The sequence below is a fragment of the Mirounga leonina genome, unplaced genomic scaffold, assembly GCF_011800145.1.
Source record: "Mirounga leonina isolate KUSES-001 unplaced genomic scaffold, KU_Mleo_1.0 Mir_454, whole genome shotgun sequence".
Taxonomy (NCBI): domain Eukaryota; kingdom Metazoa; phylum Chordata; class Mammalia; order Carnivora; family Phocidae; genus Mirounga; species Mirounga leonina.
In genome coordinates, this window is record NW_023270763.1 from 9,954,545 (window position 1) to 9,979,669 (window position 25,125).

Below are 25,125 nucleotides of genomic sequence, written 5' to 3' on the forward strand. Positions count from 1 at the left end.
AGTTAACTGCTTTTCTCCTGTTGTTTCGGCTACTCTCCTGTTCCTCTGCATGTCATGCACATCAGAGTTGGTGTATCAGCTCCGCCATGTATTAGCTGTGTGACCTAGAGCAAGTTACTTTACCTCTCTGAGCCTCATTTTTCCCAAATGGGAGCTAGAAACTCCTCTGTGGGAAGGATTAAATGAGATCTGTCTTGGGGTGCCTGGGTGGCTCAGTCAGCTGAGCGTCCAACTCTTGATTATATGCTGGAGCTTCCCAAATTCCCCCATGGCTATCTTGTGCCCTAGATCTCCTCAAAATTGCAGCGAGTCACTTGCTTGCCCCAAACGGCATTGAAGCCTTAGGCGGCCATGACATTGGCCTTCCTCCATTTGTTTGCCACTAATTGATATTATTTTCAACACTGCCTCTCACCACGAGTATTTCTGCAGAGCTCCAAATCAGGTCAGCCCCTCCAGTGGCCAGGAGGCTGCCAGTTTTCAATGGCCACCATGTCCTGGCCTTTGGGGGTGGGAAGGGGGAGTCACCTAGAGATAAAATGTCACGGACGCCACCATTATTAATGAGGCTGTCGAGTTTTTGTCGAATAAATGCCTTTCAATTTGCTGTCTGCCTCTGGTTAACTTCCAGGGTACTGAAATGATTGTTTTTGATAATTTTACCAGCTTTTACCATTGCTTTTTTGAGCCAAGACCTTCACCAAGGTCTTGCCTGGGTCACTTGCCCTCCTTGTTCCTCATTCCTTCTTAAAATACTCTAAACGCAAGTTTCTTCTTCCTCAAGTATCGTTAACAACTCTTTCAGAAAGGATCTGAGAGAAAATCTTTTTTTAAACATTTTTCTGCATATTTCTACTGCAGAAATCTACACGGACCTATCTTTCATTATGTTCAGGATTCACAGTGTTTCCTCATTTCTTGAGAAATCAGGACTCAACAATTCCAGAAAACTCTTAGTCATTCTATCTTCGAATATTACCTCTACCTTGTCCTCTGAATCATACTTTTTCTGGAAACTCTATTAGATGCTGAATATTCTGATCATATTGTGTCTCCTAACTTCTTTTTCATATTTCTTTCATCACTTCAGCTCTCTGTACTCCTTGAAATCTCTTATCACAGCTCACTCATCCTCTCTTCCACGGTGTTCAGGCTGCTATTCAATCCACGTGTTGAAGGTTTCACTGTGATCTTTGTTTCAGTGACTACATATTTCATTTTTAGAAACTCTGGTTCTTTGTCAAATCCAGGGGGGTTTAAGGTGTTTGTTTTCTTAGGATTTGGATTTCTTATTTTATGTCTTTAATCATAATCAACATATTGAACTTTACGTTCCCTTTCATATTGTTATTGTATAATCTCAAGATGGGGGTGGGGGGGCTCTGATTGTCCTAATTGTTGTGCCTCTGAGTCATGTGGGAAATTATCTCCTCAAGGCTCTGACTTTTTTTTTTTAATTTTTTATTTAAAATCAATTAACATATAGTGTATTATTAGTTTCAGAGGTAGAGGTCAGTGACTCATCAGTTGTGTATAACACCCAGTGCTCCTCACATCAAGTGCCCTCCTCAATGCCCATCACCCACTTACCCCATCTCCCTGCCCACCTCCCCTCCAGCAACCCTTAGTTTGTTTCCTAGAACTAAGAGTCTCTTAGGGTTTGTCTCTCTCTCTGATTTCATATTATTTTGACATTTTTAAACTGTAAACTCATCATTTGTGTTTGTTTTCATTTTATTTGGAGAATCCCTTACAGTCTAGGGGCACATGTTCAGGGCCCCCATCAAGCCCCATCCTTACTTTTTTTTTTTTTCTTCTTCAGGAGTATCTTTATTTCTGTTGGTTTCTTGGCTTGCAAGTGACTGAACCATTCCTGTGGAGTGATCTGGAATCCCGCACATGTGAAACCAGGTCAAGGGTTTTGAATTCTCACACTGAGGTGGACAAGCTTGCTTGTCACCCCCGACCCTGACACATTATCTCTACTTAGTCCTTTCACTGACAGTGGCTTTTCATGATTCAACTCAACAGGGCTCTTGGGTACAATGTCCATTTTTGGGGGGGCTCGCTAGGCGTGGAGCCCAACACAGGGCTCGATCTCATGACCCTGAGATCAAGACCTGAGCTGAGATCATGAGTCAGATGCTCAAACAACTGAACCACCCAGGAGCCCCTACAATTTCCATTTTAGGTGGGTCCAGGCTGCCATATTTAGCCCAAAAAAATGCATTTACGTATATGTGTGTTTATGCATGTAATGCATCTATCTGTCTGTATACACACACACAAATGGGCATCCTGTATTATCCTGTACTTTTTTTCTAGCAACCCTAGCGCGGGGTCTATCTCCCATCACTCCTCGCTAATGACCTTCACTGACATCTAAGGGAATTACCAACATTATCAACTCATTGGCTATCATCTACTGTGTTTAGTCCTCTCTTTGTTCCTAGACTCCTGGGATTTCTGTCATGGGAGCTCAGCTGTGCATTTAAAATAAATTTTATGAAACATTTCAAAGAATTTCACTAGCAGAGTTCTCTGGTTATCTTAGCCTGCCAAATCAGAGACATATGGGGAGGTTTTTCAGGAGAACAAGCTTCATAGCCCCTCTTGTCCTGCCAAAATTCTGATACAGCCTGCTAGGGAGTATGCCAAAATCTGGGTGGAGCTGGGACCAGAACTGGGGTGGGGGTGGGGATCGTTTCTGTGTAATCTGAAAGCAACACACAACTTGATTCCTGATCCAATTCCTAGTGTCTTAGATTTTTGTATCCCCAACACCCAGTGCAGTTTAATGGCCCACAGGAGATACTGGATAAATGTATGTTGAATGAATGAATGTCCGACACTTCGGCCGACACGTGTGGTCAGCATAATGCCCATTGTTCAGATCTGATATGCGATCAAACCAGGTCGTACCTGACAGCCCAAAAGGCCATTTTCCCTTCCCCTAAAACAGGAAGGAGTTGCTCCCCAAGGCCCCATGGGCTGGGCAGACTCAGGTCAGACTAATCCCAGGGTGTGGACTGCCTGCATTCCAGTCTTGGTCCATGCCTCTGACCATCTTGATGGAGCTCAAGTGGGAATCACGTGGGTTGGCCTAGATTCTATTCTGTGGATTTGGACCTGCAAGTCCCTGATGAATGGGCCAGTCTGCCTGGAGGAGCCTAGGTGGTGCCCCAGGGATCTGTATCAGGCCCCACCTGTTTATCTGTTGAGGGTGTGGCACAGAATTGAGGATTAGGAATACCTTGAGTGACAGTCAGGACCCCGTGTCCTCTTTTGCCCCTTAAAGCCTTGGCTTTCTTTCTCCACTCCCTCCTACCTCCCCCATTCTGTCCTCAGACTTTCAGACTCTTTCCTGACTCTAAGACTCTCCCTGGAGGGCTCCTTCTCCGGGAGGGCCGCCCGCCCCAGGGCCTCAGGCTCGCTCTCCAGGTCTCCAGCCCAGACACCGACTTCCCCTACCCCCAGCATCCTGCCCTCCTCCTGTGACTCTGCCTCTGGAGTGTCCTCCCCGCCCAGCAGCGGCCCATGCTGGACACTTGGGAGTCGCCCTGGACTCCGCCCTCCCCTTCCTGAATCTGCTTAGTCACCAGGTCTCCTGGATGGAGTCCACCTCTGGGGGCCTCTGTAGTCTGGCCTCCCCATTGTCACCTGAGGTCAGACCCAGCACCCCACCTTGGACTGTCACACCTCCTCACTCCCCCAGGGATGGTGGCCCCAGAACCTGACCAGGGCTTTGTCTGCTTCCAACAGGGTTTTGTTTTGCTTCTACTTTTAAATGTGCCTACGCTATAAACTAGAAGATTCTCATACAATGAAAGAATTCTGGATGCTCTTGAGAAGTTCTCTGGACCCACATGCATTTTGCCCCCTTGGAGGGACTTTCAGCTGTCCCCAAGTAGTAGCTGTTCCCTTCAGAGGGGACTCCTATCTCTCCTGATGATCAGACCCCACCCAGGCTGCCTTGCCCCTCAAGGCACTTAGACTAAGGCTCCTTTCTCCAGCCCATCAGCGCCCTCACTGCTCCCACTGACATGCCAACATTGTCCCAGGTTGTCCCCGCGGTTTGGTGGCTTGCTCAAGCCCCTGCGGACAAAATCAGCCTCCCTAACCTGGCCCTCAAGGCCCTTCCTCATTCCACCCAGGCCCCCTCTCAGTGCTTCTGAAACCCTCCCAGATCCCAGAAATCCCAAGCCCACCCTACTGTCCCAGGGCCCTTATGATTATCACCTGGGTTTTTGGTTCTGCTTAGTTTACAAATGACTGTACACAGAAGTGAATACACTGAGTATAAAATGCTGTGCCAATGGGCTGTCGTTGAGATTTTCCCCAAACTTTGTATCATGATAAATTTCAAATATTAAGAAAAGTTGAAATAATGGGTTCATGAGCCCCTTAGGCCCACCATCTATATTCAATGATTGTCAACATTTGCCTGGGTGTGTATAGGCTTGGTTGGTTGGTTGGTTGGTTTTGCTGAGCCAGTCGAAATTAATTCCCAAAGATCGTAACATTTCACTTCTTGAACACACTGAATACTTCAAAATACATGACCCAAAACTACGTCCTCTTCAAAACCACAATCCCGGGGCGCCTGGGTGGCTCAGTCAGTTAAGCATCTGCCTTTGGCTCAGGTCATGATCCCAGGGTCCTGGGATCGAGCCCCGCATCGGGCTCCCTGCTCAGTGGGAAGCCTGCTTCTCCCTCTCCTTCTGCCCCCCACTCTCCCTGCTTGTGCTCTCTCTCTGTCAAATAAATAAACAAAATGTTTAGAAACAAAAAACCACAACCCCAGGGCACCTAGCTGGCTCAGTCGGTAGAGCATGTGACTCTTGATCTTGGGGTCATGAGTTCGAGCCCCATGCTGGGTGTAGAGATTACTTTAAAAAAATAAAATAAAATCTTAAAAAAAAAAAACAACTTACAATTCCATTATCAGACTCAAGAGAACAGTAACTCCCAGTATTATCTGATATCTAATCCCTAGTTAAGTTTCCCCAATTGTCTCAGAAAAGTATTTTATAGCTGTTTTGTTTTGTTGGTCCCATAAGGAACCAGTCAGAGCTCTGGGGCTACTTTACCTGCTGGAGTTTTTAATTCTCTGTGAACTCTGAAACATGGCCCCACCAATCCTTTTCTCCCTGACTTTTTTTTTTCTTCTAAGATTTTATTTATTTATTTGTCAGAGAGAGAGAGAGAGCACAACAGGGGGAGCAGCAGACAGAGGGAGAAGCAGGCTCCCCGCTGAGCAGTGGGCCTGATGCGGGGCTCGATCCCAGGACCCTGGGATCATGACCTGAGCCGAAGGCAGAGTCTTAACTGACTGAGCCACTCAGGCGCCTCCTGCCTCTCCGTATTCTTGATTCCTATTCCATCTCTGTTGGAATACCTCCAGTGACGGGGATCTCACTACCTCACATGGCAGTGCCTCCATTGTCAGACAGCTGTGGTCACTGTCTGGTTGCCCCTCCCCTCGTATCTTTCAGCTATTACCCAAGTCCAGTCCTCTCGGCATGCCTCTCTGCAGCCACAGGAGCCTTTCCTTCTCCTGGCTAAAAGTCCCCAGGTCTTTCTCATTTTACATATAGGACGCAGTCTCCAGACCTCTCCCCACTCTGGGAACGAGCGGCGTTTTATTTCCCTACCTCTAAAACCACACTGCTCAGGCCTGATACGCCTCTCTGACCAGTCAGAAGCATGCACTTGCCCTGACGTGGCCTTTTGTGGTTTCTAGCGATGCAAACCAACTCAAACTGGCTTAAGAAAAACGAAGCAAAGCACAAATCAAATCCAGTGGCTCACCAAGCAGTTCCAGCTGAGCAACCACGGCAAGGGAGGGTTTGCCTCCTGCAAACGGGCATCGATCGCGAGGAAAGCGACTGATTGACCTGCTGGGTCGTGTGCACGCCATCTGGACCGATCACCGTCCCCCGGAAGCTGGGGACCATGCCTGTGCAGGCGTGGATGCTCTGTCCTCGCTGACGGCGGGGGCGGAGGGGGGGGCAGATGGGTGTGTGCACGAGAAACCGCAATGCTGGTAGAGCAGAGCCAGTGGATGTCTGTTGACATTACCTTAAAGATGGGTGGCATTTGCTTCCCCACCTCTCAGAACGACTTTTCCAGCTGAGTACAAATTCCACATCAGCTCAGTTTAAAGCCACGCACCTCACTTATCCAGAAGAAATGCTACAAGCTTTTCAAAAATTCATTTCTTCAGCAAGCATGAGCGGCCCAGCCATTTGTCTGCGCTTCGGGGGATGGATGGGCTAGAAATGAACCCCATGGGGCCCTCCGACCAGACGACCCACAGCACAGCTGGGGAGGCAGACATGCCAACAGACCGTGCTGGGAGGGGCTCGCTGGAGGAAGCAGCATGTGCAGGGAGCATAGAAAAGGGGTAGGGGGTTATCTGGTGGGCATGTGGGAGCAACAGAGACACAGAGGGAGGGGCGTTTTGGGAAGCGGGAACAGCATAGGAAAAGGCACAGAGGTGAGCAAGGACTTGGGAGTGCCTGGCACCGGAGGAGGACTCAGTGTGGGGGACAGGCTGGGGATGGGGCTGGTCAGGTAGGACCAGATGGTGACCTCCAACCAAGCACAGTGACACCTGTGGCCCCGGGGTCACCAAGCTCCCCCGGCTTTTACCATACAAGTAGCCATCCAGCACCTGGGCCAGGAGACTCAGGAAGCTCAGTGTCTCCCCCGCCAAGTGCCACTGAGGTCTCCTGGGGAGGGCTTCCAATTAGCAATAATCACCCCTCGCATAAACCTCATTGGCGGCGACACTGCCACCGCCCAGAGCTCCAGGGAGGGGTTCCATCCCAACCTCGTCCCTTGTCACCACTGCTTCAGATGATCTTCTAGCTCTCCCCATTTTTTCTGGCTCTCTGATCCTCTTCACCCCCCACAATGTGTACCTTCCCTTTCTTCCCAAGGCTTGAGCTGTCAGAGCAGAATCCAGGGGTCAAAAAGAAAAACCGGAAGTGCATACGGAGGGTCTCCCCCTGGCATGGGTCCTCACCCATCATCCCGTACCTTTCAGGACCCCACCCCTCAACAGCCTGCCACCTCTCCCTTCCCTTTGGCCTCAGTTCTTTGCTAGAAAAACAGATTTAGGATAAAAAACAAGTTCAGCAGTGCTCCGAGTGGGGCAGCTTTTGCAGGAGTCTGCCCCATTCTGTGTGTACCAGCCCGACGCTTGCTCTTCTGTGCGTTCGGAAACCTCTGAGCCAGTCCCAAGAGGAACAAAAGCAAAATTCATCCCCACGCCCCTGGATATGGAAACCGTCCATCTTTCAAATAATCGTCCAACCCCTACTTGCCGAGGAGTGGACGGTGTTCCCTGCACAGCTATCCCCATTCAGTTCTATATCTGGCTGTTGTAGGGACGCAGCAAGAGCATCCATGTCCTTCCCTGGCCTGGCACCCCGAAATGTGCTGCCCTTGAATCGAAATCTTCCTTGATCAGACAGTCAGAATATTCTTGGAAAGGAGAAGTTGGCACCTGATTTCCAAGCTGATGGTTTCTGCGGGCCTCCCCCTCTCCCACCTCCCTCCCCTCGAGCCTTGCTGGGTCTCCCTGATGCCTTACCAAAGGAGTTGCATTTCCAAGGGTAGGCCAGAGAAAGTGGGAACATCCCAACCCAAAACATCTGCACTGAGCCACATCACTTTCGTGCAATAAATAACACCTTAAGAAAGAAAAGAAAAGAGAAAAGAAGAAAGAAAGAAAGAAAATGAGCCCATCAAGAAGGGGGGGAGGGTTGGGCGCCTGGGTGGCTCAGTTGGTTAAGCTACTGCCTTCGGATCAGGTCATGATCCTGGAGTCCCTGGATCAAGTCCCGCATTGGGCTCCCTGCTCGGCGGGGAGTCTGCTTCTCCCTCCGACCCTCCCCCCTTTCATGCTCTCTCTCTCTCAGTCTCTCTCTCTCAAATAAATAAATAAAATCTTAAAAAAAAAAAAAAAAAAGAAGGGGGGAGGGTGACAGAGGGACAGCTCAGAAGAAGGAGGGCATGGGTACAGACACCCAGGCAGGAAAAAGCGGGATGTGTCTGGGGGATCCTGCGCTGCGTAAGGCTGTCACTGAGGCTCCCCAGGGAGCTAGAGCCCCTCGGGTGGGCAGCCCTGCCAGAGGAGGAGCCCTGCAGGGAAAGCCTGAGGGTCAGAAAGGGCTGTAAACAGAATGGGGCAGGGGGGCGGGGGGGAGGACAGAGGATGAAGAAAGAAAGCCAAGGCTTTAAGGAGCAAAAGAGGCCATCAGGGTCCTGACTGTCACTCAAGGTGTTCCTAAACCTTCTCAATTCTGTGCCACACCCTCAACAGATAAACAGGTGGGGCCTCATACAGATCCCTGGGGTACCACCTAGGCCTCCTGTCCTCCAGGCCAACTGGCCCATTCATCAGGCACTTGCAGGTCCAAATCCACAGAATGGAATCTAAGCCAAGATGGTCAGAGACGTGGACCAAGGCCGGAATGCAGGCTGTCCACACCCTGGGATTAGTCTGACAGGAGCCTGCTCAGCCCATGGGGCCTTCCTTTCTAAGGCTGCGCTGCCCAATATGGGAGCCACCAGCTACCTGTCACTATTTATATTTCAGTGTCCATTAATGAAAATTAAAAATCAGCTCCACAGCCACATTACTACCTTTCAAGTGCTGGACAGCTCAGTGAATACCCCCTGAGGTGTTTCTGACTTTGCACACCAAAGTGACCTGAAATTTTTCTCATCACAAACTCCTTCAAATGGTCAGTGAAACAAATTGTTTCAAATGCACAGCTGCATTCGCACAAAAGAAAGAGAAATCCCCAGATGCCAGAAACAAGAGGGCCCTGTCCCCTGCAGAAGACAGCTAACGAGCTCACCCCGCTTCTGCCCTGCGCTGAGGAAGGGGTGAGCAGCAGGGGTTGGGCTTAGAGCCCAGGTGGGGACAGGAGACAGCCTTGGGGCACACCCACGGCCAGAGGGGGTCCTGAGATCTCTGAGAAGTGACTGGGGGACCTTGAGAAAATCTATAGGGAGGTAACAAGCACACTTTGTCTGTTTCAGCCTGAGAATCCAAAACGCCCAACCCAGCATCACGTGATTGGAGATGTCAATTTACCGGACTAGGATGGTCCAGAAACTCCCAGGCCAAACGCTGACATAAATACTGAGCCCAGTCTGGTGGTTCTCCTGGGGCATAATAAGCAAAGGGGAAAAGCTCGGAAGCCATGCTCCATTCTATCCAGGCCACAGCAGATTCTGCTGGAGGAAAGGATCATTAAGAACCAGCCACCCTAAGGCTGAGCTCACACTAAGAAATGTCAAAATCCCTGGGGGGACAACACCCTAGGATTGAAACTCAGAGAACACAACAAACAGAAGATGAGAAGCCTAAGCTCTCCTGAACACACAACAATCTGAAGGACAACATCAAATGAGTCCTAAAGAGGACTATAAGAAGTGTTGGCCTTTAGAGGGAAGAAGAAACTGGGAGTGGGCACTGGGGTGGCTTCTGTGGGTTCTGGAATGTTCTGAGTCCTAACCCTGGCATTGATTCCAAGGGTTTGTTTACTTTGGGAAATTTAGTGAGGGGTACACCCATAATTTGCATACTTCTCCAGATGTACATTATAATTCAATTAAAATTATTTAAGGGGTGCCTGGGTGGCTCAGTCTGTTAAACATCTGACTCTTGATTTCGGCTCAGGTCATGATCTCAGGGTGGTGGGATTGAGACCCACATCGGGCTCCACACTCAGCAGGGAGTCCCTTCAGATTCTCTCTCCCTCTGCCCCTTGCCCCACTTGGTGTCTCTCCTCTCTCTCTAAAATAGATAAATTTTAGGGTGCCTGGGTGGCTCAGTTGGTTAAGCGACTGCCTTCGGCTCAGGTCATGATCCTGGAGTCCCGGGATCGAGTCCCGCATCGGGCTCCCTGCTCAGCAGGGAGTCTGCTTCTCCCTCTGACCCTTCCCCCTCTCATGCTCTCTATCTCATTCTCTCTCAAAAAAATAAATAAAATCTTTAAAAAAATAAAATAAAATAGATAAATTTAAAAAAAATTTTTTTAATGATTTAACAAATGATTAAAGGAAAAATGTTAGGAATCAGAACTCCAAAGAATAAGACATTATAGGGGCGTAGATGTGTAGAAGAACCAAGTAGAACTTTTAAAAATGAAACATGCACTCCATGAAACAAACTTTTTTTTTTTGAGAGAGAGAGAGCGCAAGAGAGTGAGGGGGGAGGAGGGGGCGAGGGAGAGGAGAGAGAGAATCTTAAGCAGGCTCCACTCTCAGCGCAGAGCATGACACAGGGCTCAATCTCACAATGCTGAGATCAAAATCAAGAGTCGAAATCAAGAGTCGGATGCTTAACTGACAGAGCCACCCAGATGCCTCGAAACAAACTTTTAAAAAGGAAATGAGTTACATAGCAGGTTAAAATAGCTAAAATCAAAACTAGCCAGCTGGGAGACATGTCTGTGGAACAACTTCTCTATGCCCATAATGCACCGAGAGCTAAAATGAGGGGAAGTTAGAAGGCATCGAAGAAAGAATAACAGAAGTGAACACAGGTCTAGGAGGATCCTCTAAGGAGAAAGAAAGAACAGGGGAAGGGAATATTTAAAGACATAACGATGACTATATTTTCAGAACTGTCAAAAGACACAAGTTTAAAGATTCAAGAAGCACAAACCCGACCCATGCTTAGAAATGGTAAGTCTTCATTTTGAACCATCACAGTGGGGCGCTTGGGTGGCTCAGTCATTAAGGGTCTGCCTTTGGCTCAGATCATGATCCCAGTGTCCTGGGATCGAGCCTCGCATCGAGCCCCGCATCGGGCTCCCTGCTCAGCGGGAAGCCTGCTTCTCCCTCTCCCCTCCCCCTGCTTGTGTTCCCTCTCTCACTGTCTCTCTCTGTCAAATAAATAAATAAAATCTTTTAGGGGCGCCTGGATGGCTCAGTCGTTAAGTGTCTGCCTTCAGCTCAGGTCATGGTCCCAGGGTCCTGGGATCGAGCCCCGCATTGGGCTCCCTGCTCAGCAGGAAGCCTGCTTCTCCCTCTCCCACTCCCCCTGCTTGTGTTCCTTCTCTCACTCTGTCTCTGTCAAATAAATTTAAAAAATCTTTAAAAAATAAAAAAATAAATGAAATCTTTAAAAAAAAAAAAGAAAGAAACCATCACAGTGAATGTGCAAAACAAAAGCAAAAACGGGGAAAAAAAAAAAAAAGTTTAAAGCTACCAGAGGGGAAAAAATGCTGATTATCTAACCATAATGATGAGGGAGCAGAAGGCAAGCTGAGGACAAATCACAGCTGACACCCCACAACCACCCTCCAGCCTCCCAGCCCCTCCACACCCAACTCCTGGGTGGGATATGTGTGACATTCCTCCAGGAAACTCCCGACTGTCTTTTTTTAATTCATTTGAGAGAGAGAGACAGAGAGAGCACAAACAGGGGGAGAGGCAAAGGGAGAGGGAGAGGGAGAAGCAGACCCCCAGTTAAGGTGGACCTCAATCCCAGGACTTAGACATCATGCCCTGAGCCACCCAGGGGACCCTCCAGGCTGTCTTAATGTTAATGCTTTGTTAGAGGGAAAAACAACCTTAGCTTGACAATAGCAAGGCCTCCAGTGTCCTCAGGGTCTTCTTTAGCAAATGAAAGTCCTTTTGGGGGCGCCTGGGTGGCTCAGTCGTTAAGCGTCTGCCTGCCTTCGGCTCAGGTCATGATCCCAGGGTCCTGGGATGGAGTCCCACATCGGGCTCCCGGCTCGGCAGGAAGACCGCTTCTCCCTCTCCCACTCCCCCTGCCTGTGTTCCTGCTCTCGCTATCTCTCTGTCAAATAAATAAATAAAATCTTAAAAAAAAATAAAAATTAAAAAAAAAAAAAAAGAAAGTCCTTTTGGGTACCTCCGTTTTTCCTTACCTCCCCCAACTCCCAAGTATATAATCAGCCATTACTCACAACCCCAGGGTGGCAGCTTTTTCTGCCCGCAGGTCTTTAATAAAAATCACCTTTTTGCACCAAAGATGTCTCAAGAATTCTTTCTTGGCCATTGGCTCAGGACCTCACCAATATTCCAAAACTACATCAGTAAGACTGACAGCAGAGGGGTGCCTCCTGGCTGGCTCAGTCAGAGGAGTGTGCAACTCTTTTTTTTTTTTTTTTTAAGATTTTATTTATTTATCTGAGAGAGAGAATGGGAGACAGAGAGCATGAGAGGGGGAGGATCAGAGGGAGAAGCACACTCCCCGCTGAGCAGGGAGCCCGATGTGGGACTCGATCCCGGGACTCCAGGATCATGAACCGAGCCGAAGGCAGTTGCTTAACCAACTGAGCCACCCAGGTGCCCCATGGAGCATGCAACTCTTGATCTCGGGGTCATGAGTTTGAGCTAAGTTAAAAAATAAAAAGAGTTCTAGGGTCCTTATCTTGTTTGGGATTAATTTTAGGCTTTGTTGAATCAAAAATGCATGCTGGATACTGAATGACAATTTCTAAAATACTTTAAATAGAATTATTATAAGAAAGGTTGGGGGAAGGAATAAAAGGTATTGACCAATTTAATACAATGACATAAATAATTCAAATACATCAGTAATCACAATAAATGCAAATGGACTAACCTGCCAATCAAAGGGTTATATGATTATATGCTATTAATAATATTTAACCATCTGCTATTCGCAAGAGGCTCACCTAAAAATACAAAGATTCAGAAAGGCTAAATGTAAGGAAATGAGGGAAAAACATGCAAGGCAAAAGAAAGCTGGTGTGCAGGTGTGTCCCACACATTAGTATGGACATAGTCAAGCAGACTTTAAGTCAAAAACAGAACAAAACAAAACACTAGTAGGAATAAAGAGGGTCACTACATGATGTTAAAAGGATCAGTTGACCAAGAAGATAAAAGAATTTAAACGTGTATGCCCATAACAACAGTCTCCAAATACACAATGCAAAAATTTACAGACTTATGAAAATAAATTTGACAAATCCACAATCACAGTGAAAGACATTAAAATACCTCCCCCACCAGTTGAGAGCTAGATCAAGCAGACAAAAATTGGTATGGACAAAAAAGATTTAAACGACCTTCATAGGGGCGCCTGACTGGCTCAGTTGGAAGAGCATGGGATCCTTGATCTTAGGGTCGTGAGTTGGACCCCAATGTTGAGTGTAAAGATTACTTAAACAAAAAATCCTGGGGCACCTGGGTGGCTCAGTCAGTTAAGCATCTGATTTTGGCTCAGGTCATGATCTCAGCTCAGGTCATGATCTCGGTGTCCTGGGATGGAGCCTGACGGTGGGCTCTGTACTCTACAGGGTGTCTGCTTTTCCCTTTCACTCTCGCTCTGCCCCTCCCCTTGCTCAGGCTCTCAATCTCCCCCCACCCTCTAATAAATAAATAAATAAAATATTTAAAAAAATAAAAAAATCTAAAAAACAAAATAGAAATAAACTACCCTCATAAAGCTCCGTATGTGATAATTACAGAATACACATGGACCAGTTTCAAAAACTGGCCACATGCTAAGTTAGAAACAAGTCTTTTTTTTTTTTTTTTAAAGATTTTATTTATTTATTTGAGAGAGAGAATGAGGCGCCCAGAAACAAGTCTTAATAAATACCAAAAATTGGGCGCCTGGGTGGCTCAGTTGTTTAAGCGACTGCCTTTGGCTCAGGTCATGCTCCTGGAGTCCTGGGATCGAGTCCCGCATCGGGCTCCCTGCTCGGCGGGGAGTCTGCTTCTCCCTCTGACTCTCCCCCTCTCATGCTCTCTATCACTATCTCTCTCAATAAATAAATAAAAATATTTTAAAAATAAATAAATAAATAAATAATAAATAAATACCAAAAAATTACTATCTGCATATCATATTCTCTGGCTACATTACAATATAGAGAGAACTCAGTGAGACAAAACATAAACAAATCCCCATGCATTCAAAACTTGAAAATAGGGGCGCCTGGGTGGCTCAGTTGGTTAGGCAGCTGCCTTCGGTTCAGGTCATGATCCCAGGGTCCTGGGATCGGGTCCTGCATCGGGCTCCCTGCTCAGTGGGGAGTCTGCTTCTCCCTCTCCCTCTGATCTCTCTCGCTCTCACTCTCTCGAATAAATAAATTAAAAAAAAAAAAAACTTGAAAATACACTTCTCAGCATTTACTAGTCAAAGAAGAAATGAAAACGCCATATAACAAAACTGGGAGGATATGGCTACAGGAATACGTAAGGCAAAATTCATAACCTTAAATACACATGTTAGAAATAAAGACCAAAAGTCAGTGAGCTGGGCAGTCAACTCAGAAAGTTAGAGGGGGATAAAACAAAACAGAAAAATCCCAAAGAAAGAATAAAAGAAACAATAAAATTGAGAACAAATGAAAGAGGGGCCTCCAACCCAAAATTGGGTCTTTTAAAAGCCTAATAAATCCTTTGGCAAAAGATGTAAAGAGAGAGAGAGAATAGAAATAAAAACTTTTGGAAGGAAAAAGGACCATATTACAGATACAGGAGAGGTTGCACTATGAACCACTTCAGGATAGTAAATTTTAAATCTTACGTGGAATAGGTAATATGTCTTTTTTTTTTTAAATTTAAATTCCATTAGCCAACTTATAGTACATCATTAGTTTCAGATGGAATAGGTAATATGTCTTAAAAATATAACTTACCAGGGCACCTGGGTGGCTCAGTCAGTTAAGCATCTGCCTTCAGCTCAGGTCATGATCCCAGGGTCCTGGGATCAAGTCCCTCCTCAGGCTCACTGCTCAGTGGGGAGCCTGCTTCTCCCTCTTCTCTGCCGCTCCATCCTGCTCGTGCTCTATCTCTCCCTCTCAAGTAAATAAATGAAGTCTTTAAAAAAAAAAAAAGAAAACTCTGATAAGTGAATGTTTAAAAAAAAAAGTTAACTTATCAAAATGTATTTAAGAACCTGAAAAACCACGGGCACCTGGATGGCTCAGTTGGTTGAGCGTCAGACTTTGGCTTCAGCTCAAGTCATGGTCTCAGGGACCATCGAGCCCCACGTCGGGCTCCAAGCTCAGCGGGGAGCCTGCTTGAGATTCTCCCCCTCTGCCCCTGTTTGCTCTTTCTCTCTCTCTAAAATAAATAAATAAATCTTTAAGAAAAAAAGGAATCGAAAACTCAAATAAATCTGTAACCATTTCTGAAATGGGTAGTTTAATACCCAACCACCCACTGGTTCTAGTGAGGGAATGGATAAGTACATTGTGGTTTATTCATACAATGGAATACCATATAGCTGTTCAAAAGAACGAACTTGTTCCACAAACATCAACATGAGTCAATCCGAGAAATATACTTTGGGATGGAAGTGTACAAAAGGAACCAAAAAGGAACGGTACAGTCTGATACCACTGTATAAAATGGTAGCATACAAACCCAGTGGCCATCCTGGCTCCTTAGAGAGGAAAAGGCTGTATGTAAGTCAGCAGGGAGAGGTGGGGGCCATGGAGCCCAGCATGGCCCGAGGGGGTTGATACTCCGCTCCAGTGCCTGGTGCCACAAACAAATAAAAGCCCACAGTCATCAGATCTTCCCAGTCCTTGAAGACAAACAAGAAATCAAGACATTTGAGCGAATTATGTTCCAATTCTTTGAAAGACTTATGTCGGGGGTGGAGAGTCTTCTGTAGGAGGGTAAATTTGGTCCATGGATCCCCAGGTTGTGACTTTGGCCCAAGCCACAAGAAGTCAGGTCTAGGTTTGAGAAGCAGCTCTGGGGAGGACCGGCCGATCAGCGAGCCTGGGAGCAACCTCGATTCTGCCCAGTGAGTAAATGACTCCACCCCTGTGACCTCAGTCGTCACGAGGCCATACTACACCACCACAGGTTCCTTGGCTAGGGTCCTCAGAGCCAAGGGGCCCCCAGCTACGGCCCTGGGCATCCCTTCCTTCTTCTCCCTGCTCCATCCCCCTCTTGTGACCCAGAGGCCTAGGGAGCCAGACCTCAGGTGTCCAGAGGCCAAAAGGCTAAAATCAGTCTTGTGCTAAAGGAGACAACTGTCCAGTGGGGAAGGGAGGTAACGTAAATGACCAGCTGCCACAGTACTGCTTGACGACGCGATCAAAGGGGCACACCTGGGAGAAACAAGGAAGTTTTCATATTGTAATAATCACAGTAATAAGTTTTTTTTTTTTTTAAGATTTTATTTATTTATTTGACAGAGAGATAGAGAGAGAGCACAAGTAGGCAAAGAAGCAGGCAGATGGAGAGGGAGAAGCAGGCTCCCTGCCGAGCAGGGAGCCCGATGCGGGGCTCGATCCCAGGACCCCGGGATCATGACCTGAGCCGAAGGCAGACGCTTAATGACTGAGCCACCCAGGTGCCCCAATTTTTTTATTTTTTAATTTAAATTCAATTAATTAACATATAGTGTATTATTAGTTTCAGAGGTAGAGTTCAGTGATTCATCAGTCCTATATATTAATACCCAGTGCTCACTACATCACGTACCTTCCTTAATGTCCATCACCCACTTACCACATCCCCCCACCCCTCCAGCAAAGGCATTTCGCATTTATTTCACAAAATTTCTTTCTTTTTTTTTTTTAAGATTTTATTTATTTATTTGAGAGACAGAGAATGTGCACACAGAGGAGAGGCAGAAGGAGAGGGAAAGTCTTTTTTTTTTTTTTTAAGATTTTATTTATTTGAGAGAAAGAGAATGAGAGACAGAGACCAAGAGAGGGAAGAGGGCAGAGGGAGAAGCAGACCCCCTGCTGAGCAGGGAGCCTGATGTGGGACTCGATTCTGGGACTCCAGGATCATGACCTGAGCCGAAGGCAGTCGCTTAACCAACTGAGCCACCCAGGCGCCCAGGAGAGGGAAAGTCTTTAAGCAGACTCTACCCTGTGCACAGAGCCCCACATAGGGCTCAATCTCATGACCCGGAAATCATGACCTAAGCTGAAACCAAGAGTTGTACGCTTCATCAACTGAGCCACTGAGGTGCCCCCACAAAATTTATTTCTAAAAAGTGTTTAGGATGCACGAGCTAAGGTCAGTGAAATTAAACATTTATTGTATTGCAAATACAAATATTTTAACAAAATATTAAGTTAAAACTTACATTTATAAAAAACATTAATGTTTAGCAGATTAAAAAGGATAAAAATTGGGGCACCTGGGTGGCTCCACCGTTAAGCGTCTGCCTTCGGCTCAGGTCATGATCCCAGGGTCCTGGGATCGAGCCCCACATTGGGCTCCCTGCTCCACGGGAAGCCTGCTTCTCCCTCTCCCACTCCCCCTGCTTGTGTTCCCTCTCTCGCTGTTTCTCTGTCAAATAAATAAATAAAATCTTAAAAAAAAAAAAAAAGAGTCCTTTTAAAAAATAAAGCATATTGGGGTGCCTGGCTGGCTGGGTGGCTGGAGCATGCAACTTTTGATCTCAGGGTTGTAAGTTTCAGCCCCACTATGGGTGTACAGATTACTTAAAAACAAAATCTTGAGGGGGCCTGGGTGACTCAGTCGGTTAAGCGTCTGCCTTCAGCTCAGGTCATGATCCCGGGGCCCTGGGATTAAGTCCCGTGTGGAGCTCTGTGCTTAGCGGAGAGCCTGCTTCTCCCTCTCCCTCTGCTGCTCCCCCTGCTTGTGCTCTCTCTCTCTCTCTGTCAGATAAATAAGTAAAATCTTTAAAAAAAAATCTTGAAAATAAATAAAATAAAGCATATGAAACCAAAGATATAAGAAAACCATAGATCAATATCCTTTATGATTACAGATACAAAAATCCTCAACAAAGTACTAGCAAATCAAACCCAGCAATAAATAAAAAGGATTCTACACCATGACCAAGTGGGATTTATCCCCAGAATACAAGGTTGCTTTAACATCCAAAAATCTATTAATATAATATACTACATCAATAGAATATGGACAAAACCTCAAAAAAAAAAAAAAACAACACACACACAGAAAAAGCATTTGACAAAATTCAATATCCCTTCATGATAAGTCACTCAAAAGCCAGCAACACGAGGTAAAAGCATGGCTGGCTCAGTTGGTAAAAGCATGAGACTCCTGATCTTGGGGTCTTGAGTTTAGCCCCACATTAGACATAGAGTCTACTTAAAAACAAACAAACAATAACAACAATAACAAAACCATCAACAAAAGAGAATGGTCTTTCTGATACAGGGCATTTATGAAAAACCCACAGCTAATGTCATACTCAATGGTGAGAGATTGGATGTTTTCCTCCTAAGATCAGGAACAAAAGAAGGATGCCTACTCTCACCACTTCTGTTCAAATCTTTTTCCAGAGCAATGAGGCTAGAAAATGAAATAAAAATGAATCCAGATTGGAAAGGAAGAAGTAAAATGACCTCTATTTGCAGATGACATGATCTTATACAGGGAAAACCCTAAGGAATCCACTTCAAAGCTATTAAAACTACCAAGTGGGATTCAGCAAGGTTGCAGTTTACAAGATCGACACATGAAAGTCAATGGTATTTCTATACATTAACAATGAGCAAACTAAAAAAGAACTTCCACTTTACAATGGCATCAAAAACTTGGGAATAAATTTAACAAAAGAAGTACAAAACTCATATAATTGACCCTTGAGCAACACAGATTGAACCGTATCGGTTCACTTACACGTGGATTTTTTTTTTGATACAGTGCAATGATGTAAATATATTTTCCTTATGATTTTCCCAATAACATTTTCTTTTCTCTGGCTTACCCTAAGAATACAGTCTATAATATGTATATTAAAATATGTTAATCGACTAGTTATGTTATCAGTAAGGCTTCTAGTCAACAGTAAGCTACTAGTAGTTAAGTTTTGAGGAAGCCAAAAGTTATACACAGGCTCTCAAACGCACAGGGGGCCAGGACCTCTAGCCCCCGTGTTGTCTGAGCATCAACTGTACTCTGAAAACTGCAAAACATTGGTGAAAGAAATAAATGGCAACCTAAATAAATGTTCACAGATCTGAAGACTTAAGCTGGCAATATTCCCAAATCAATCTGCAGGCTCAATGCCATGCCTATTGATATCTTGCTGACTTCTCTCAAGAGAATGACAAATTGATCCTAAAATTCATATGGAGGGGCACCTGGGTGGCTCAGTCATTAAGCGTCTGCCTTCGGCTCAGGTCATGATCCCGGGGTCCTGGGATCGAGTCCCACATCGAGCTCCCTGCTCAGCGGGAAGCCTGCTTCTCCCTCTCCCACTCCCCCTGCTTGTGTTCCCTCTCTCGCTGTCAAATAAATAAAATCTTTAAAAACATAAAATAAAATAAAATTCATATGGAAATTCAAGAGACCTCAAATAGCCAAAACAATCTTGAAAAAAAAAAGGAACAGAATTGGATGACTCACATTTCTTGAAAACTCACTGCAAAGCAACAGTGATCAAGACACTGAGGTGCTGGTATAAGGCTAGACTCATAGACCAAGAGAATAGAGAGTCCAGAAATAAACTCACATATTTACAGTCAAATCATTTTTTAAAGATTTATTTATTTATTTTAGAGAGAGAGAGGACACAAACGGGAGGGGCAGAGGGAGAGAATCCTCAACCAGACTCCATACTTAGCACGGAGCCTGACAAAATGATTTTTGACCAGGGGCAGGCACCTGGGTGGTTCAGCCGGTTGGGCATCTGACTCTTTGGATCTCAGCTCAGGTCTTGGTCTCAGGGTCATGAGTTCAAACCCATGTTGGGCTCCACTCTGGGTGTGGAGCCTACTTAAAAAAAAAAAAGATTTTTGACCAGGGTGCCAACACAATTCAATGGGAAAAGAATAGTCTTCAACAAATGGTGCGGGGACAACTGGATATCCACACATGAATAAATGAAGTTGAAGCCCTATGTCACATCATATATAAAAATTAACTTGGCGCACCTGGCTGTCTCAACCATTGGAGCGTGCAACTCTTGATCTCAAGGTTAAGTTCAAGCCCCACATTGGGTGTAGGCACTACTTTAAAATAAAATTTAAGGGGCTCCTGGGTAGCTCAGTCGTTACGTGTCTGCCTTCGGCTCAGGTCATGATCCCAGGGTCCTTGGATTGAGCCCCGCATCGGGCTCCCTGCTCAGCAGGAGGCCTGCTTCTCTCTCTCCCACTCCCCCTGCTTGTGTTCCCTCTCTCGTTGTGTCTCTCTCTGTCAAATAAATAAATAAAATCTTTAAAAAGTAAAAAAAATAATAAAATTAAATTAAAAAAAAATTAACTCAGGGCATCTGGGTGGCTCAGTTTGTTAAGCGTTTGCCTTCGGCTCAGTTCATGATCCCAGGGTCCTGGGATCAAGCCCCACATCAGGCTCCCTGCTCAGCAGTAGAGTCTGCTTCTCCCTCTCCCTCTGCCTGCCATTCCGCCTGCTTGTTCTATCTCTCTGTCAGATAAATAAATAAAATCTTAAAAAAAAAGAACTGAAACTATAAAACTCCAGAAGAAAACATAGGCATGAATCTTTGTGACCAGATTAGGCAATGGTTTCTTAGACACGATATTTAAAGCATAAGCAACTAAATAAAACATACATAAATTGGACAGGATTAAAATTTAAAAATTTTATGCTTCAGATGACACCATTAAAAAAGTGAAAAAAAAAATGGGAGAATTCTGTAAACCATATGTCTGATAAGGGTCTTGTATCTAGATTATATAAAATACTCTTACAATTAAATAATAATAAGATAAACAACCCAATTTAAAAATGGGCAAAGGACCTGAACACACATTTCCCCAAATAAGATCTATAAACGGCCAATAAGCACATGCAAAGATGTTCCCGGCCATCAGGGAAATGCACATCGAAACCATGAGATACCACTTCGTATCCATGAGATGGTTATAATCAAAAAGACAGTTAACAACCAGTGTTGGCGAGGATGGGGAGACACAGGAACCCTTACACGCTGCTGGTGGGAATGTAAAATAGCGCAGCCACTTAGGAAAACAGTCTGGAAGTTCCTCAAAAAGTTAAACACAGAATTACCAAATGACCCAGCATTTCCACCTCTAGGTGTATACCCACGAGAAGGGAAAATGAGTCCACACAAAGACTTGTACACAAATGTTCACAGCAGCATTGTTCATACGTGGCCAAAAATGGAAACAACCCAAATGTGCATCAACTGCAGAATGGATAAATAAAATGGGGTCTACTCATACAATGAAATTTTATTTGGCAATAAAAAGAACAAGACACTGATAACATGCTACAGGATGGAGGAACCCTGAAAACATTATGCTGAGTGAAAGAAGCCAGTCCCAAAGGACCACATAATGTAGGACTCCATTTATATGGAATGTCCAGAATAGGCAAATTTGTAAAGATAGAAGGTAGATTAGTTGGGCCCTAGCTCTGGGGAGGAGGTGGGGATTTGGGAGTTAAGACTAAGGGGAGCATTGCCCATTCTTTCAGTAATGAAAATGTTCTGGGGCACCTGGGTGGCTCAGTTGGTTAAGTGTTCTACTCTTGATCTCAGCTCAGGTCTGGATCTCAGGGTCAGGAGTTCAAGCCCCACATTGAGCTCCACACTGGATGTGGAGAGAGAGAGAGAGAGAGAGAGAGAGAAGGGGGAGAGAGGGAGGGAGAGAGAGTGAGAAGGAGAGGGAAAGGAAGGAAGGAAGAAAGAAAGAGAGAGAGAAAGAGAAAGAAAGAAAGAAAGAAGAAAGAAAGAAAAAGAAAGAAAGAAAGAAAGAAAGAAAGAAAGAAAGAAAGAAAGAAAGAAAGAAAGGAGGGAAGAAAGGGAGGGAGGAAATGAGGGAGGGGGATGGGGAGGGAAGGAAGGAAGGAAGGAAGAAAGAAAGAAGGGAGGGAAGGAAGGGAGGGAGGAAATGAAGGAGGGGGACGGGGGAAGGAAGGAAGGAAGGAAGGAAATGTTTTAAAATTGTGTTGATGGTTACACAACTCCGTAATACTACAAACCACTGAATCATATACTTTAATGGGTGAATTACATAGTATATGAATTACATCTCAATAAAACTGTCAAAAACAATCCTAATAGAGCACATGAGTGGTGCTATTATCGAATCACAGGGTCTTTGGGTCCACGGAGGTCCAGTGGCTGCGGAAGCTCTTTGCAATGCTACCCAAGTTGACGGACGGGAGGAAATGGGATGATGAAGAAAGGCTTTTAATCTAATTTTCATCGGATTCCTGTCTCCATAGAAGCAACCAGTATTTACTGAGCATCCTCTATGACGCAGGCCCTGCTGCAGGTGCTAAGACTTTATCAGCAAGCAAAACAAACAAACAAACAAACAAAAACTCCCTGCTCTCAGGACAGACAGACCTTAAATATGAAAACGATAGATGATATCTCAGGTGAGAGAAGAGCTGGCGGGAACTGGGGACTGCTGCCATTTCCAGTAGAGCAGTTAGGGAGGGCTTCTCTGAGCAGAAGCCTAAAGGAAGCGAAGGTGGACGCCATGTGGATATTAAGGGGACAGCAGGTGCAAAGGCTGGAGGGTTGGGGCGTTAGGCGCACAGAGCAAAGAAACCAGCATGGCTGGGCTGAGAGCTGTAGGAGAGACAGAGAGCTGGGAGGGGAGGAGACCACAGGAGGGGCTCTGGCTCCTATTCAGGATGGGCGGGTGGGAGCAGAGACGATGGCACAACCTGATCTCAGTTTTCCAAGAAACGCTAAACCGACTGAGCCACCCAGGCATCCCGAGATCTTTTTAAACAGGTTTTTTTTTTTCCAGTAATTTTGCCAAGTCCGCAAGCTTCTAGTGTTAGTGGGCTATAGTTTTGGTTACAAAGACAGCATATTCAATGCTTTGTTTTGTTCTTTACGTTCATCATGTATAGATGGAGCACTCCACGAGTCAATTTCCATTTTTCTCATCCTCAGATTCACTTGTTTGGAAAGTCTCTGACCCAGAGTAACATGCTTGTAACGGAAACTTTGCAGTAGCTGAACATAGATGCTTACTGAGATTCACACAGGAGCGGATCTGTACAAATCTGCAGAGTATCAGTATGTCTTTTCACAGAAATTGACTATTTAAATCACTGATCTCAATCTCAACGTAAAAATGATTCATACTCGGGTTATTTTAAATAAGGTAATAATATCACATCAACAAAACAATATTTCAGAACTTAAAAATACCCGAATGCTAAAAACTGAGATCACAATGACTATTATTCCTGTTTTAGAGACAAAGACCTGACAGTTGACATAATTTGCCTGATGTCACACCACTAGTAGTTAGTGGCTTGGCCAAGATTAAACACAAGCAGTTTGAAATGCAATGCACAGGCCTCACCAGTAACACAAAAGGTTCCCAGAGAAAGTGGCATCTGGGTTGGGCCTTCAGGGGCAGCCCCCATCCCCAGGACTCCCGGGAACTGGTAAAGACTGGGATATGCACTCTGTAGAAGGAATTAGGAAGCAAATTAGGACCAAACTCATGAGGACAACCTCAAGAGACTGTGCGTCTAACTTTGCCAGGGAGGCATGTGCCATGTGGATGGAACTTTCTAGGGCTGGCTTCCATCCTCTGGATCCTGGGTGGGAGGCAGGCTGTGTGCTGGAGACCCAAAAAGAAGGGAAAGGGTTTCAGCTAGCAGTAGTGTGGCCCGAGACTGGCCCTGGGTGCTGGCTGGATAGAGAAAGGAGGATTAAGCCTGAAGTAAGGGGATGACCCCTGGATGGTCCCAGTACTGGGAGAGCCCCAGCCATCGGCCTTTCTGGAAGTCTTCCCTCTTTTTATTTCATTAATGATAGATTATCCCCCTTCTCCCTCATGTAGGGCCCTGTGGGAGATGACAGAGAACTCCCAATATGGGTTCCTGTCCCCCAGGATTTCACACTGGGAGACTTCATAATAAAAAGATGTAAGGCCACTAGAGAATAAATATTAAGGTCTCAGTAAAACTGCAAGAAAATAAATAAAAATAATAAGGTTTCCATTTAGTCAAGTGCATTTAGGTACGTTTTAAGAGTAATGGAGTTATGGGGCAGAGAGGTGGAGGGAAGGTCCAAGTTCAAACTCTGCAAGGAGAGAAGAAACCAAGTAGCCATAAGGATGCCAGGCACATAGGAGATGAGGGCTCAATACAAATTACTGTGCACCAGGAATCTTCCCAACATTTCCTCATCTAATCTTTACAACGCTTAGGAAGTGGGCGATATCCTCCCCTTTAACAGATGATAAAATTGAGACACTAAAGAGGCTACGTAACTTGCTCAAAGTCACACAGCTAGTAAGAGGCAGGGCCCAAGTAACTTGGGGTCTATCGCACAGTAAAGTGGTTTTACCACTTGGAGATAAAAAGAGATGAAAGCAAAAAATGACTTAATAGCTGCTGTCAATCCCAGCACCGGGATAAAGTAGCAAAAAACTGCCTAAATATAAAAGTACTGAGCATACAGTGCAAAAATCCCGAGGTTCTTTTAAATTGTGTCTAGACACAATCTCGATCACAAACCAGAGAAAGCACCAGTGTAATTAATTCTCATTGCATATCCACGCTGTGCTACAGCTAGATGCAATTCAAGTCAGTGTTGAATTCTTTCCCAGCGCGATGACCTCTGCAAAAGGGAGATGCGCCGACTCTTGCTAGTTCAGCAAACTATGCTCTAATCTCAACACCGCCACCCACCACCAACACCGAAGCCGCGAGTAGACAGGCCCCAGAAGGCGGGATTCCTAGCTGCACCCCCGTCGCCTTGCACGCTCCGATCCTCACCCCTTCCGGGCCTTTCATCCCTGTGCATTCTCAGCAAGTGCCCAGCTCGGGGAGGGGGAAGGGGAGGTGCGCTCCCTGGAGGACGTGGCCCTTACTTTGGTGTAGGCGGGCGACCCTTTGCCCAGGAAGAGGGTGTCGGAGTGGGGCCAAGCGAAGCAGGCCTCCGGGGGCCCTGCCAGGTCTGGAGCACAAAATGCTAAGCGACAGCAGGCAGCGCAGCGAGCCGGGCGCAGGGTCCCGGGCCAGCCCCAGGAGGGGCCGTCGGAGCGTGCCGAGGCAGCCACCCGAGCTTCCCGAGGGAGAGCACGGCCCGCGCGCACGGGCGGGGCGGGGCGGGGGCGGCCGGCGGCCGCGGGTGAAGCCCCGGGGCCAGCACACAATGGGCAGGGGCGCGAGGCCAGGCGCCCGGCCAACTCGCCGCCGCACCACGTGGGCCGC

General features: G+C 46.1%; 1 protein-coding gene and 1 long non-coding RNA gene across 3 annotated transcripts in view; one reads left to right on the plus strand and one right to left on the minus strand.

The window, feature by feature from the left end:
• Positions 1-9,459, plus strand: part of LIMK1 (LIM domain kinase 1) — a 51,148-nt gene extending 41,689 nt beyond the window's left edge. Inside the window, exon 16 of one of the 2 annotated variants that reach the window (XM_034988665.1) lies at positions 9,058-9,459. In XM_034988665.1, the coding sequence (XP_034844556.1) occupies positions 9,058-9,094 (37 nt within the window). In that variant the 3' untranslated portion in view covers positions 9,095-9,459. Of the gene's footprint in view, positions 1-1,822; positions 1,912-9,057 lie in introns of those variants that run through there. The other variant, XM_034988664.1, reaches the window with a different exon arrangement.
• A 5,605-nt stretch (positions 9,460-15,064) lies between these two features.
• LOC117999500 lies at positions 15,065-24,991 on the minus strand. The gene is made up of 3 exons (XR_004676280.1): positions 24,783-24,991; positions 15,403-16,100; positions 15,065-15,099 (listed from the first exon to the last, which is right to left on the minus strand). It is a non-coding gene; the product is annotated as an uncharacterized LOC117999500 (long non-coding RNA).
• Positions 24,992-25,125: the final 134 nt, after the last annotated feature.